The sequence below is a fragment of the Dreissena polymorpha genome, chromosome 9, assembly GCF_020536995.1.
Source record: "Dreissena polymorpha isolate Duluth1 chromosome 9, UMN_Dpol_1.0, whole genome shotgun sequence".
In the NCBI taxonomy this organism is placed as follows: domain Eukaryota; kingdom Metazoa; phylum Mollusca; class Bivalvia; order Myida; family Dreissenidae; genus Dreissena; species Dreissena polymorpha.
In genome coordinates this window covers 82,123,383-82,140,339 of record NC_068363.1, presented here as the reverse complement: position 1 = coordinate 82,140,339, position 16,957 = coordinate 82,123,383, and the positions used below count along the sequence as shown (strand labels likewise).

At 34.3% G+C, this 16,957-nt stretch overlaps 1 protein-coding gene and 1 long non-coding RNA gene across 2 annotated transcripts in view; both read left to right on the top strand.

The window, feature by feature from the left end:
* The first annotated feature begins 448 nt into the window (after positions 1–448).
* LOC127844004 ((Lyso)-N-acylphosphatidylethanolamine lipase-like) overlaps positions 449–16,957 on the top strand; it is a 55,673-nt gene continuing 39,164 nt past the window's right edge. Inside the window, exons 1-3 of the mRNA XM_052373970.1 lie at positions 449–973; positions 3,801–3,912; positions 15,383–15,569. Of these exons, the coding sequence (XP_052229930.1) occupies positions 547–973; positions 3,801–3,912; positions 15,383–15,569 (726 nt within the window). The 5' untranslated portion in view covers positions 449–546. The remainder of the gene's footprint in view (positions 974–3,800; positions 3,913–15,382; positions 15,570–16,957) is intronic.
* On the top strand, positions 5,901–9,030 carry LOC127844029 (uncharacterized). Its single transcript, XR_008032524.1, has 3 exons — positions 5,901–6,126; positions 8,150–8,303; positions 8,602–9,030. It is a non-coding gene; the product is annotated as an uncharacterized LOC127844029 (long non-coding RNA).

Sequence of the window (16,957 nt, the reverse complement as noted above, 5' to 3'; positions counted from 1 at the left end):
CTGCTGAATTTGAAAATGGTTCCAGTTTTTCAATAAACATGGAAGCCAGGGATTTCGGGTTTCCTTATATGGCTATATTGAAACCTTATTAACAAGCAAAAAGTCACATTTTTAGTACAATTTTTCTTGAAACTTGGTCACAACATTTGTTGTTATGATATCTTGGACGTGTTCAAAAATGCTACTGGTTCATTGAATATCATGGCAGCTAGGGTGAGGGAAGTTTTCCTTATATGGCTGAGTGAAGCGTACAGCTACATGTATCTCAGGTATCCATTGTCAATTTGATACAAACCACAGTATCTTAAATAGAATTACTACTGTCCAACAAATTTGAATAGATTAAAGAAATGATAACTTCTAAATTAGGATACTTAAGATAGCTGTACGTTTTATAATAACAACTTCAAAAATTTATGTTTAGATTTTCCTTTCTTTTTAGGTATCAAATGCAGTTTGGAGAAGAGATTTGTTGTTCTACCTCAAAGTCAGCATCGTATATGGACAATTGTAGCAAATAAAGACAAGCCCCAAACCCCCTTGGTCATGATTCATGGCATGGGAGGTGGGGTAGGACTATGGGTGCAAAGCATAGACTCGCTGGCAGAGAAACGACCAGTGTACGCTTTTGACCTTCTGGGATTTGGACGCAGCTCAAGGCCAAAGTTCAGCTCTAGTGCCAAACTGGCTGAAATGGAGTTTGTGGAATCTATTGAAGAGTGGCGTCAGGAGATGAAAATTGAGAAAATGGCCCTGCTGGGACACTCTCTTGGTGCTTATTTAGCCAGTGCTTATTCTTTGAAATACCCTGAAAAAATAGAACACTTATTTCTAATTGATCCATGGGGATTTCCAGGTAAGCCAAGTGGCGAAAATGAACGATCCCGAAGAATACCAACCTGGGTTAAAGCAATTGGTAGAATTTTATCTCCCTTCAACCCGCTTGCTTTAGTACGAGCTGCCGGACCTTGGGGTGAGTTATTATACATATGCAGAGGCCTTCAAACCAGTCTTTAAATATATCTGTCCTAGGTTTTCCCTGCAAAATCTAAATTAGTGGCCAAATCATTTGATTCTTCAATAACAACTGTTATTTATAAATATAAAAAAAACAAAAAAACTAGTATTATTTTCAGAATTTTTTATAGGCAAATGGGATTTTTAGAGGGTGATTGCTGTTTAAGCTACTGGTAGCACATATGATACAGAAAAATAGTTAAATGAAGACCTATTAACTTGTATCTGATTATAGATCGTTCTGTCTTTCTGTTTGCTCCATTTTTTTGCCTCTGTGCATATATCATGTTTATTTCTATCATATTGTTACCAGGCTTGTTTGAGGAATGATGATGCACTAGTGACTGTCCCAAATTATTTCTTTTTTTTATATATGTCCGCGTTTATTTTCAGCTTTGTTCAATTTTCAACAAATATTGAGTTTGATTTGTCTTGTGAATGGTTTCAAGAAAATTGAGTTTAGCCAGTAAAAATAGTTTCATAACTTTGCTGATTAGTGATGTATCAAAGTAAAACATTGAATCCGTTAAAACATTACTTTAATAAAATAAAATCAAGTAAAGTTAAATAAAAATAACATATAAGAATCACCAAATAAAATAATTATTATATTAATAACAAACAAGGGCAGTAAAGATGGCAGTCTGTATTCCCTTTCATACTGGTATGTCAATACCACAGATTCATTGAATTAGGGACATGCATAATTTAATAATCAGAGATTCTTTTCATTGAAAGTTGGGTCCGGTAATCCGCCCTATTCCCAATTGAAAAAAGTATATATTTTTCCCGAATGGTAGCTAAAAATTCCCAATCGAAGGTTTCAACAAAAATTTTTTTTTTTTAGATCTCAATATTTAGTTCCTTTCCCATCCATATAAGTTCAGCCTTAGTAAATATAAAACTGAAAACACTTGTATTCTCAATTTTGAAGCATTTGTTAGCAAAACAACAACAACACCAATTTTCCAATTTGAGTCAAAACGCCGCAAATTGTCTCAATCCAAGGGGACCCGGCTCCATTCCCAAAATGTTGAAAAAAAAACAACAGAGATAATAAATTCCAATATTGACAACATTGTTTGAGAGATATAAGAGATCAGAAACCAATGTTATGAAGTACAATAATAAAAGAATAATGTTTAAGTGTAACAAAATTTGGTAGTATAATTGTTTGGAGTATTTCTAAAATATCTCTAATATCAAAAGCATAAAATATATTGATAGAGAAGCATTAATTTGACAAATTGTGCAATCTGTTATGTCTTGAATTAAGACTGGTCAGATTTGAGTTGTGTAATGGCAGATTATGAAAAATCCCTGTGAAAATATATTCCATGACCAGAACTTGTTTTTGTACATATGACTGTGACGCTCATTCTGTAAACATTTTAGTACATAATTTAATTAGGCACATTTATAAATGAGCATATTGTTTTTTTTTAAATGAGTGATGATTTATGATTAGTTTTTCATAGGGAATATATAGTATTATGATGCAGTAAATATTATGTATGTGACTGCATTTTGTATATTACTGTAAACTACTAGTATTCAGGGGTTTCACTGGGTCAAAAAAAGTTGTTGCCACTTTTTCAATATGTAAAAAACCTTTACATGTCTGTAAATCAGACTTTAAATATAGACAATGACATAAATGTAAAAACAGTTCATTGATTTATTGTTAATATCCTGCATTCCATTTATGTCTTTGCCTCTATTATCATTTTTACAAGTATATAAACACATTAATTTCAAGATAAACTTTACTCTTCATAAGATTTATTTTTTCATACAAATAAGAAGTTTTTTGCTCTTGGATTATCAATTTATCATACTTCCAGTTGATATTGAATGTTATTTTAGCTACTAAAGTTTTATATTTTTGCCAATATTTGCCCATAGTTATAAAATTAAAAATAACAATAATTAATATTGACAGATTTCAAGAGTCAATTAACATCATTTCTCAACATAAGTAGCATAAATTCTATTCTCGTGATTGAAATTCAACTTTATAATTGTTAATAATATGAGATTTTTACTTACAACAATAAATTTCAACTAATTTAATAATGTCAACATTATTCACAGTTTATCGGGTAGGGAGAATATATGACAATATCGTAATAACACTTTACTTGCAGAGCGCTAAATCCTGCTCCCAAAAAAAGATCTTCATTTGTTGAAATAACAGCTAAATGACAGTGTTTTCTTAGTTCAAAAATCAAATCCAAAACAAATATTTGTTTCGATGCCGTAATTTAGCTTCGTTTTTGAAAAAAAGGAAACCTCATTTCCAATAAAAAAATATGCTTAAACTAAAAAAATACATTGGTAATTTGAAATAAAAATCACTATATTGCAAACAAATGCATTTACACATTTAGAGTTGTTATTTTTTACTTGAATGGAGTTTAATTACCGGTAACCAAGTGTGGAACAGATGCTGTGATGTTGGAGATTAACTTTCACACCATGTTAATCTCTTCTGATAACAAACAATGCCATTAGGGATTGCTTAGGTTGCTAGCATGCGGTGTGATGAATAAATATGCTCCAGTTATCTACCAAACAAGATTTATTGTAATATAGATTAGCACAGTCTGAAAATATTACAAATAAGGTGTCAATAATGAAATTCGCCACAATGAAAAATGTGTTGCCACTTTTGAAAATTTGTTGCAATGTGCGACAGTGGCATTGAAACCCCTGAGTATGAGTTTATGGTAGACATATTATGTCAATGTTTGTCTTTATTAATCATATTTTAATTGTTGCAGGCCCAGGCTTGATAACAAGATTTCGCCCAGACTTGAGGGAAAAATTTGTCAGTGTGTTTGAAGATAACACAATTCTGGACTACATATACCACTGTAATGCACAAACACCCAGGTAAGCTTGACTGAGATTTTATCATTTATTCATGTACAGATTTTGCAAAAAAACTTTGTTCCACCAATATTTACTACCATTAATATTGGTATATACTACAACCTTGCCTTATCAAAATCTTATTATGAATTAAAATGACAGAATTTTAAGTTCCCAATAAATTTACATTTATTTTATGACCATGATGATTTAAACATGGCAACCAGGGGGCGGGGCATTTTTCCTTATATGGCTTTATATGACTTTAGTAAAACCTTGATATCACTCTAGAGGCCACATTTATAGTCCAATCCTCATGAAACTTGTTCAGAAGATTTATCATAACACTATCTTGGACGAGTTCGAAAATGGTTCAGGTTGGTGAAACAACATGCCTGCCAAAGATTGGTGTCAGGGGCGAGCTGTTTTTCTTATATAGCTGTACTAAAACCTTGTTAACACTTTTGAAGTCAGATTTAGTGCCCAATCTCTATACAACTTGATCAGAACATTTGTTCTAAAAATATCTTGGCTGACTTCTGAAAGGGATCCAGTTTGTTAAAATGGGATCCAGACATAAGCCCCCCAGGACAAAACCCCCCCAATGAAAAAATGAACATTTGGACAATACCCCCCAGTAGAAATGACAGGTAGGATATAAGCCCCCCAGTGCTTATTTTGCATCTGGAAATTTGCCCCCCAGTGCTTATTTTAGAAGTGGACATTTGCCCCCCAGTGCCTTATTTTCAATGACATTACTCGATTGAGCAGATAATCATGTCCAATTATCACCACCTGATTACTCAAAACCTTTGAGATGATAAACTATTTCTCCAATTACCACCACTAAAAGGCTAAAAGAATGGAAGGGATAAATAAGAATATACAGTGTTAAAAAATGATCTTTATTTTGCAATTAAAAATACAATTGCAATTACGATAGATGTGATAGTTCCTTATATACTAAATTTTTGTTAATTATCACTCAAACAATGTAACTACAAAAATAATTGCCTTTAAATGTTGTTATATGTGTTTACTTAAATTATCATTATTTGTACTAAATTATGATAATTATTATTGATAATCCTTTTGATTGATTAACTAAAGAAGCCTTTAATTTTCATCAACAAGTATATGATCAAAGCCACATGTCACACCTTTAACAAGCTGATAATCCCTTTGATTGATTAAATAAAGAACAATTAAAATTCTTTAAGATGTTTGTTTTACCTAAGATGAGGCAATTAAAGTGAGTTTCCTGACCTTTTTTATTTCAAATTATAATGATCCAAGTTTCTATGATTATATATTTATGAGATATGAAGCAATACTGAATCCAAATATATGGAAACAACATATGATATTAGCACTGGGGGGCAAATGTCCACTTCTAGAATAAGCACTGGGGGGCAAATTTCCAGATGCAAAATAAGCACTGGGGGGCTTATATCCTACCTGTCATTTCTACTGGGGGGGGTATTGTCCAAATGTTCATTTTTTCATTGGGGGGGGGGGGGGGGTTTGTCCTGGGGGGCTTATGCCCTACAATCGTTGAAATACATGGCTGTCAGGTTGCTGGGCAGTTTACCTTTAATGGCTGTATTGAAACTTTGTTAACTCAATAGAACTCATGCTTTTTGCCCAATAATCATGAAACTTGCTCAGAATATTTGTTCTAATAATATCACAGTCGAGTCCAAAAATGGGTCTGGTCTGTGTATAAAGGTGGCTGCATATCCTTATCTTAAATGTCCATATCAAGTGTGAGTGTTGGAGGATGCATGGTTAAGTTAGTAGACCGTGTGAGAGATCTTGGTGTTACAATGACCAACACTCTTAACCTTGACCTTCACATCACGAAGAAGTGCCAAATTGCCCAAATTCAATTGCGTTATTTAAAAGCTATACGCAGGCTTTTGACACAGAAGTTAGCGGAGGTGTTAGCGCATGGTCTTGTACACTCCCATATTGACTTTTGCAATGGTCTTTTCACCGACCTACCAGCTTACCAAATTCAAAAGCTTCAGCGGACTCAAACCATGCCGCAAGAGTGGTCCTGAATGTGTCATTTGATCAACCAAGCACTGAACTCTTGAAACAACTCCACTGGCTACCAGTAAAAGCTAGAATCATGTACAAAGTCCTGGTTATCAATGTGCGGGAACAAAAACTGTCATGTGACCACAAATGCTAACGACCACGGCTATTTTGTGGACAAAACGTCAATCGAAGGTATGTTTTCTTATACCGTATTTTACCATGCATAGCGCGCAGTTTTTTACCTTCAAATTTTAAAATAAAAATTCAGTGCGCGTAATACATTGACACAACGCTTTCCTGGTTGCTAAATTGCAAAAAATCCATTTCGTAATCGTAAATCTTCACAATTGCCGCCATTTTTTTATTGCAGAAAACTACACCCTATAATGTTATAGACTGAAAGGGCCGTTGTCGAAACAACAAAAAGCGGGAAAGGGTAGGAATGAACGGGGTGGTAACAGTTTTGACAAAAATTAAAAGATGACAAAATGTCTTTGTTGGTGTTTTCACACTTCTTTATTGATTGTTCATTAAAAAAAATCGAGGTATATCAATCCCCGCGTCGTCGCGGTATTGTTTGTTTAAGTTTTTGTTGTCATGAAAACTCGTTGATTTACAACGCAAAACGTCTTATTTGAACTGACGCTAATTATTTCAATCATATTTCTCAACTTCGCTTTTGCTTTATTTTGATAATTTAATCCAAATTTTAATGTTAGCAATTCCGAAAATTTGCACTCTATGTGAATTGACAGTTTGACGTCATCAAAGGAAAGCCGCTTCCTGTCTGAAGCAATAAAGCGACAAGTTTCTCGCCGACAAAATTGGCTTCCTTTGTCTAGCAATCAACATGCCGAACCAATCGTGTGTTTGTTCCTCAATGGCAATCGTCCAATTAAATAATAGCACATGCAAAGCTCCGCCTCGAACCTTTTTGCAGAGAACGGAGGTGGAGTTAAACGGTTAATTGAGCAAGTGTTATACGTTAGTTGAGTTCCGATTTGCCGAAATTTCTCGGCCCTAAGCATTGAAACGAGGAATACATTTATCAATGATTTTCCGATCTCTGCATTAATATGCTACCGTGCGAGTATACTACGTAGGTTACAAACCAACAATAGAGATATAGACTCATTTTAGTTTCTTTCAATAGAGACAAACAAATGATATTTGTCTAATGGCTTTACGCCGTTAACACCAACTGTATGGAATTGAGCGTTCGGGTGTATTGTTTGACTCACTATAAATACCGATCAACTAGACGCAGTGACGGCGCGAAATACCGGGTCAAACTGGATTAAATCGGGAGCATCTCTTAATGGGGAAATATTTAAGTCGATGAAAAATAAAATGGGATCCACGGACGATTTGCGTAAAATTGGACATTGCGATGTTGCGGGTCTGCAGAAGACTATGTCATACGATGTTGTGAGCGGCAGGTAATGAAAATGTTACACTGTTCAAATGTGAGGAATAGGTAATAGTGGTTCGAATTTAACGCGCAGGGGTCTTGAAAAAACACGCGCAGTGCGCCACAATAAGGACATATACGGTGTTCTCGAGAGAATAATCTTAAAAATTGTCGAAAATATAATGCTTTGCAATCCATGCTCCTGATCGTATAAACGCTCCCTACTTTAAAACAAAACATTAAGCACCCGAAAAACTCAGATTAAATGATTGCGCAATATAAGAATGGCGGCCATTTTCGGCCCAATTTTCAGGATTTTGATCTTGAATCCTTTTTTTTCTCCTTTTTGCTTTAAAAAATCGCATGCGCGTTATACATGGGAGCGCGCTATGCATGGTAAAATACGGTATTTTCTCCATTTTAGCAGAACACATGTTACAATGTCTTGGCACACCGTACGCAGTGCGAATTCTACTTTTCATTGATGTATTGCTCATATTTTTAGGTATAATACTTTCTGAGAACATTCAAAGACAAATATAGAACTCAACAGAGCAGACGACCACACATTTTTATTAATACCTGTGTTTGTTTTTAAAGCAATTAAAACTGAAGGTTTTATTACTGTATGCGTAATTTTTTCAAATACGACAAAATATTAGTCTCAATATTATTATTTTATTATTTAGAACGACCGACGACATTTGTTTTGAAATTGGCAAACGACAACACTTGAGTTATAGGCGAGTGACCACACACTGTATGCTTGAAACATGTATGCATGCAATGAAATGTATATTTCAGATGGATCACTCAAACCCACAGATTTGTAGCTATTGTGGCAATGTTTTTAAAAGCAAGTCATCTCTGTGCATGAGATGAGTCACAAAGAGACTGGGAAGGGATATACCTGCTACGATTAAGTGTACTTCAGCAAGGCAAATCTAAACAGGCACAGGTGCAATAATTTTTTTAATCATGTATTGAATTATGTTTGTCAGAAAGTGTAATAAATACAAAAATATGCTGTTAAGTTCTTCTTTTTAATAACAAGTATATCATGTCTGCACATGCAAAAAGTCTTACTTCCTTATGTTTGTAATGGGATCAAAATGGGCTTAATTAGCAGCTTGTAGTAATGATAGTCTACACCATATGATTAATACTAATTGACCCATTATAAAATATATAAGAAAATTGAGAATGTATGTATATAATAAAACGCTATTTAATGGTACTGATAATTATAATTTTAGATATCATGTACATGGTGAAGAGAAGGCATTCGTGTGTATCAAGTGCAGTAAGCGATTTATTCAGAGTAATGCTCCATGAAACTAGGCGACCAATTTGAACATCTACGTCTAACACCTAATCATTGTGTGTGATCAATGTGTAGTAAGAACACAATTTTGGCATCAACATTGTTTTTCACCTGCTTGAAAGGAGCCATTTCGGGGGTATTTTTCATCTTCATTTACGAGTTGTTTGCTTTTTTCTAGTGCCATACTATTTGTTATTAATTGGTGCCTCTGATAAATCATTTATAAAAACCTTGTTCTTTAGTTCATGTTTTGTTTGTTATTGTTTTTTTATGCGTAACAATAACGATGGTGTAGATTCATTCAAATAGTTTATACAATTTGTTATGCTCATTTGAAGTAAAAATGAGTCACATGATACAAAAGCCTTATTAATACAGATATAATATAAACATTTCTAGTCAAAAGTTTCAACACAATTTGATTGATGGTTTGCTATTGCTTTTGTATTATATTAATGCATACTTGATGTTCCATATGGCGAAGTCATTAATGTGATGATTTATGACTATTTACACTCAGTGCTATTTTTTATGTTCTGTGATAATGTGTTCAGGAAATATAATTATACATTTTAGACTTACAGTTTTATGTTTGCAAATTTCCTCACTGTGATCTTTGTCTTTGATTATTTTTATAATAAATTGTTGATCTGAAAAATGTTTGTTGTAAATAAAATAAATGAACAGTTTTATGATTGAAAGGATACAAATTTCAATTTTCACTCGTTTCACCATTCAACACCATTGTAAATAACTGCATATTTCATATTAAGACTTCCACCTCATTTATGAAATTTAATATGCATATATTGACACTTATAACAAGTTAAACAATAAGTTGCGTATCCACAAACTCCACTGACGCATGGGATACGTAAACAATATGTAGAAAAAAATGCACATTCAGTTGGTAAATTTTCGTTTAAGTATTTACCTTTAATTGAATATGTCATTAGCTGGTATATAATCTATATTATTTACATTCAAATTCACCGTTTTGATGTTCCAATATAGTACACGAAACACAATGAAAGTTAGATGACGTCTGTTAAGCCCATTTAAGAAGTAACCAGCATTTTGAATTCATTTCTTCTAGCTTTTTCCCACCTAACACCAAGGGCGCCTTTTAGTAGAGAGTTTCTGTCCGTATCAACGGTGCCGCCTTTCTTCTAACTCCCTTTTTGATGATCAAAGAAATGGTCCCTGAAAGATTACATACCATATTGAGATTTATTATTTTAAACACCAGGTAGCGCAAATATTATGATAAAATATATTACAACAAATTTGGTTCGTATTTAATTATTTGTAACTTAAAAATTATTGTTGTAAGTTAAAACATTGCTAGCCTATTTCGAAGTTAAACAATCCACGTGGTTTCCATTTGATATTTGTTTTGTCATAACGATCGGAATTGAGCATACATGTACTAGCGGGATAAACAAAACGAAGTTTGTTTTCATAGCCTTCAATTAGTCCAACTAACTTACTTGATCGTAATATCAGTAACGACTGCTCTGGATGTAGATACACATGCCACACACAATTCTGGTCACACTCTGCTGATGGTAAATCCTTGGACTTTTCCAGCAGATGATATTTATGAGATCGTCCCTTACGATATATAAATGGTCTATAATGAAAAATATATTGTTATATGCATGGAGATTCTATGACTATATACTAAATTATACTAAAGTATACAAAGGTACTAAACAAAACGAGTGTTTAATAATTAAGTGTGGTCGTTCGCATAAATTTATTTCTAAGTGTGGTTGTTCGCAAACATTTTTCAAGTGTGGTCGTTCGCACATTTATTTTTCCCCTTGTAATTCTACTATAGACAATGTTAATAACCTTTTCAAAACTATGTAGATTTCGAAGCTGTTCTGTTGGTCTGTTTCGAATAGTTAAACATTGACAACTTAGTCTTTTAAAAGAGAAACGCCTACAGAAAAAAGATGAGTGGTCGTCTGCATCATCGAGTTCGATATTTGTCTTTGAATGTTCTCAAAAAGTATTATACGTAAAAATATTAGCAATACATCAATGAAAAGTAGAATTTGCACTGCGTACGGTGCACCAAGGCATTGTAACATGTGTTCTGCTAAAACAGAGAAAATATAAGGAAACATACCTTTGATTGACGTTTTGTCTGCAAAATAGCCGTGGTCGTTCGCATTTGTGGTCACGTGACAGTTTTTGTTCCCGCACATTGGTTATGGTCTTTGTGTTGTCCATGGTTATGCTTCAGGTTACTTGCAAGAAATGTTTGTCCCAGCAAACAGTCGGTATAGACTTCGATAACAAAGTGACTGTAATCTTGTTATTCCCAAGAGGCGAACTAAGATGGCGGATAGATCTTTAGCTGTTGTTGGCCCGAAGTGGTGGAAAAATTTACCAAGCCACTTAAAAATCATTGACAATGAGGGCTGTTTTAGATCAAGACCTAAAACTCATTTGCTCAATCTTTTTCATGGATAACCAATGTGCAGTGTTTGTGAAGCGCAATAGAATATTTTTATAATAATTTTGCGCTATATAAGTGACATGTATTTGTATTATTTGTATTTATATTTGTATTTATATATAGCGTTTTGTATATATAGCTATAGTGAAACTGTGTACATTCTAGATACACATCTTTAGCATATTCAGCATACAATTTGAACAGAACATTTGTTCAAATACCTGAGTTCAAAAATACATGTAGTTCTAGGTAAAAAGCAAGTTAAGAAGCCATATTTTGTTGAGAACCAATACACTGAGTTGAAGGGCTGAGACATTCTTTTTATCGACCCTCACAAATAAATGAGGTAACTTTTGGTTCAAAAGTTAGTAAGTATATGTACACAAGTATACCAACAGGACAGACAGACAGACAGACAGACAGACAGACAGACAGACAGACAGACAGACAGACAGACAGACAGACAGACAGACAGACAGACAGACAGACAGACAGACAGACAGACAGACAGACAGACAGACAGACAGACAGACAGACAGACAGACAGACAGACAGACAGACAGACAGGCAGGCAGGCAGGCAGGCAGGCAGGCAGGCAGGCAGGCAGGCAGGCAGGCAGGCAGGCAGGCAGGCAGGCAGGCAGGCAGGCATTTACAATTAGGACCTGCATACTAGAACATTACATTTAAATATAGAATAATTTGGTTCATTTGTGTAGTTTTAATAATTATACTATAAACATTACACATCATTTTAACACCTAAATAGTTTATTGAAATTATAGAGCTTTTTGTTAATTATCTTTTAATATAAGAATGAATGTTTTTGCTGATTTGGCTGATTTGTCTAGTTGGGCCAAACAGAATGTTCAAATATATTCAGACAGGCAAAAATGTATGCCTTTTGAGGCAAAAGTGTGCATGTTTGCATAATTGTGTACATGTAGGCATATCTATTTTCAGCTATTGTGTTTATTATAAATGCATTAAATAATTGGTTTCTAGCTTTCTTTGGATATAGAACATAAGCCTTGAAAAATATTCAGGGAAGCTGTAAACTGAGAAGGTTAACAAATTGCAAATAAAAAAATGGCTCAGTAATTTTCTAACGGGGGCTGTTGTCTTACTTGATTAATGATTGTAGAAGAGTGAGCTTTACACTCTCCTTGTGTGGACATTTTTGAAATGGGTCAGCAATATACTAAGGATAATGCCCTAAAAAAGACCACACATTCACTCACCTGTTAATGCACCCCTTCGAAGAAGAGGGGATATATTGTTTTGCTGGATGTCGGTCTGTCTGTCCGACTGTCTGTCAGCAGACAAGTTTCTTTCCGATCAATAACTTGCTAAAAAAAATGACCGATTGACTTGATACTTCACATGTGCATTGGCCTTGGAAACTAGATTAACCCTTTTGAAATTTGATTCACCAGGTCAAAGGTCATTGGAAGAATAAGTGTGAAAATTGTTTCAGATCAACAACTCATTAACAAATAGACCGATTGGTTTGATACTTCACATGTGTATTGGCCTTGGACATTTTATGATCGCTAATGAAATTGGGGTCACTAGGTCAAAGGTCAAGATCACTGTCACAATAAGTGTGAAAATTGTTTGCAATCAATAACTCGTCAATGAATTAACTGATTAGCATGATACTTCACATGTGAATTGGCCTTGGACAGTAGTTGACTCCTATTGGAATTAAGATCACTAGTTGAAAGGTCAAGGCACTGTGTCAAGACCAGTGATTTTTTTTGATTTTTTTTGTTACAGCCTGTGCCATTTGGATTGGAAAAATTAGCGCGATAAACCATGAAATTGGGAAACATTATAAATATGATTATAAGAACAGAATAAAAATTATTAAAGTATGTTTGACAGCAATTTTATATTATAAATTGCTAATTTAATGTGTTCTTACAATGAAGACAATGTTAAGTTAATATCCTTCCACATGCATATTGAACTTGCAATAATCTATATATATTCTTAAATATACCATTTAATCATAACCTCTTTAACAGTAAGAATTAAATTCAGTATTTTTTTAATTAAATATCATATGGTGAAAACATTAACAAATATTTAAAAAAAAAACGCTTTAGTGGTCTTGCTATGTCAATGATGTATGAAATGGGGTTAAAATAATTTATTTCATTTCTTTATCTTTCAACATCTTGCACTTGACATCCTCCGTTCAATGCTATTTCAGTAAACTGTAAACAAACATAATAAAGCAGAATATGCATATGAATCTGATTTTACACAGATCCACTAACATATAAATCATATCATGTTTGTCTCTTTCCATTTTCGAACGATACTCATCTTAAATGCATTAACTTTGTGAGTACCGGTAGACTAATGCCAATTTCCCAACACTGATTTCCGTGATGCACATTCACTGTGAAGATTTCTAATAAATATTTGTTGTTTTTATCTCAAACGTTGTATTTTGCGTTAATGGACACAGTAAATTATTCCGTAATAACCATATGATATCCGTTGTTTATTTGAATATTATTTATCATTTTCGCCGCTCATCGCAAATTTCTCGTCTGCTTGCCGCCATCTTGGACGTGTGTAAAAACAGGCGTTTACAATCGGGATACATCGACTATCGTCGGTATCCTCCGAAATATTGAGAGAGATGTGGATAGCAACGTTAAATCGTATTTGGCTAAATTCGCGAACAATACGTAAGTCAGTTGTCGTTCGGCGACGTCTCGACAAGCTCGATCGGCACTCGTTCAAAATTATTGCTAAATTATTGCTAAATTACATTGTAATCTTATTGGCTTTATTGGGAAAATTTTGTCCTTTTGGGGGAAATTTTAATCAAATTTTTGGGAAAAAACGTCATTTTTTGCAATTGGGAAGCAGCCAAATATCGGCTGTAATTTTTGGCAAAAAAAATCACTGAAGACCCTGTTTGGGGGCATGAGTCTCTGACCGCAGAGCTCCTGTTTAATTTTTATTGCTTTTAATTTTAAATTTTTGGGGGGAGCATATAGTCGCCGCTTTGTCTGTCCGTGCGTGTGTCCGTCCGTCCGTTCACAATTTTTGTCCAGGCTATTTCTCAGCATTTAATAACCGGAATTCAATTAAACTTTATGGGAAGCTTCACTACCAAGAGGAGATGTGCATATTATCAGCCGGTTCTGGTCGGATGATTTTTCACAGAGTTACGACCCTTTGAAATTTTCCATTAACTGTACATATAGTGCAATTCTTGTCCGGGCTATTTCTCAGCAACTAATGACCGGAATTCAATGAAACTTTATGGGAAGCTCTACTACCAAAAGGAGATGTGCATATTATCAGCCAGTTATGGTCCGATGATTTTTCACAGACTGATGGCCCTTTGAAATTTTCCATTAACTGTACATATAGTGCAATTCTTGTCCGGGCGATTTCTCAGCAACTAATGACTGGAATTCAATGAAACTTTATGGGAAGCTTCACTACCAAGAGGAGATGTGCATATTATCAGCCGGTTCTGGCCGGATGATTTTTCACATACTTATGGCCCTTTGAAATTTTCCATTGTACATATAGTGCAATTCTTGTCCGAGCTATTTCTCAGCAACTTATTACGGGAATTCAATGAAAATATTATGGGAAGCTTCACTACCAAGAGGAGATGTGCATATTATCAGTCGGTTATGGTCAGATGATTTTTCACAGAGTTATGGCCCTTTGAAATTTTCCATTAACTGTACATATAATGCAATTCTTGTCCGGGCTATTTCTCAGCAACTAATGACTGGAATTCAATGAAACTTTATGGAAAGCTTCACTACCAAGAGGAGATGTGCATATTATCAGGCGGTTATAGTCGGATGATTTTTCACAGAGTTATGACCCTTTGAAATTTTCTATAAACTATACATATAGTGCAATGCTTGTCCGGGCTATTTCTCCCAAACTACTGACTTGAATTTAATGAAGCTTTGTAGGAAGCTTAACTACCTTGAGGAGATGCGCATGTTATTTGTGGGTTCTGGTTAGATGATTTATTTAGACAGTTATGGCCCTTTGAAATTTCTATGTTGCTAAACCATCCATCCTATTATTTTGTCCAAAGTTATGCCCCTCAAGACGTTTACTTTTATCTGAATATATAGTGCAATATTGTGACAAAAAAAAACTTTGGGGAGCATCACCCGTCTCCGACGGTTTCTTGTTATCATTACAATTTATAATCTTACAAATTCTATTGACATAAAACCTTTCAGCGGTGAGGCTGCATTTCGAACACTCTCACATCCTCTGGGTTACCCTAAACGTCCAATGATGCACCGTGTGGCGGAGATTGACAGAGAATTACCCATCACCTTCATCTATGGGTCTAAAACATGGATGGATCGCACTTGCGGGGCGGAAACAGTGTATCTACGAAATGGATGTCACGTAGATGTTGAGGTAAATTATAGGTGATATCACCCCTAGGTCAATTTTAAGTATAGCAGTTTTCAGTGAAAATATTATCCAGATTTTTGCAATTAATTTTTTTTATCTGACGGGAAAAAACAAACTTGTATATGAAAAATTAATGGAAGTTTGATTCAAATAATGAAAAAAGTTATGAAGTATGTTTTGGAAATGATAATTTATATATCAGCTTGGTTTGTATCGCCAGATAAGTTTGGTTTTCCAAAGTCTAGCAATTTCTGCATGTGACAGTGAAAAAGTGTGTTGATGTACCGAAATTACTCTATGTTTTCGGACACTCAAAGTTTTCAGACACCCCTGTTTTCAGCAAATATAATTATTTTTTGTGACTCTTAATTTTTCGGACACACGAGTTTTCGTCCATAATTAATGTCTCTAAGTTTTTGGACAGTATAATTTACAGCGCAATTTTACCAAATGTCGGTCCTGTTTTCGATATCTAATGACACTTTGATCACTGGGTTTTACAACCGGATTAACATCATAAAACATTGCAGGTGCATGCCTGACGGCAATGGACCATTACATTTGCTTTTTATAGGGTAAATAATCTTGTAAACCGGTATTTAACAATGGTTTTGCCCGATAGCATAAGCGTTATGACAATTACCAGGGGTAGGGCCAATTAGCAGTTCAACTATCTACCGCAATGGTAGTACCCATTCTCAGTAAAATAACTGTGACAAATACTTAACTTTCAAAGTTTGGTGCACCCTATTGCAAGTTTAACGAACAATGGAAGGGTTAGACAAGAAATATCAGAAATGAAAAAACAAAGAATTCATAGTTTGCTTTTTTATTGCGTTAATTACAGGTTCGTACTAGCGAGTATCGGTACATCACATGCTCATCTTTGAACTTGTTGGTCAAAGTACAACCTTGTAGTTACTATCTGTTTAATAAATTAAGCGTTTAAAATTATTTGAAATGCAGTGCACACATATATAACTGTAATTTATACTATACGGCATGGTATTTTACAAGTGCGTGCTATTACCGGTAGTGGTTGATACAATTGACGCTTTTTTCGGACACTTCAATTTTCGACTCTAAGTTTTCGGACACCGAAAATATTTTGTGAATATTTTTTGTATCTTAGTTTTCGGACACGAAAAAATTTAATTATTTTTAAGTGTCCGAAAACATAGAGTAATTACAGTATTTTATAAATTGATTAAAGCTTAATGGATTTGCATGAAGGGTTCGAAAATTATAAAACAGTATATGTGTAACAATTGTTCAAAATGCAAAAATTCTTTCACAACCCTCAACTTGTTTTCTATTGACAACGAAGGAAAATAAGTGTTATTTTGCATTTAACCATGGGCGGAGCCTAATGTTTCAATAAATTTTTCAGG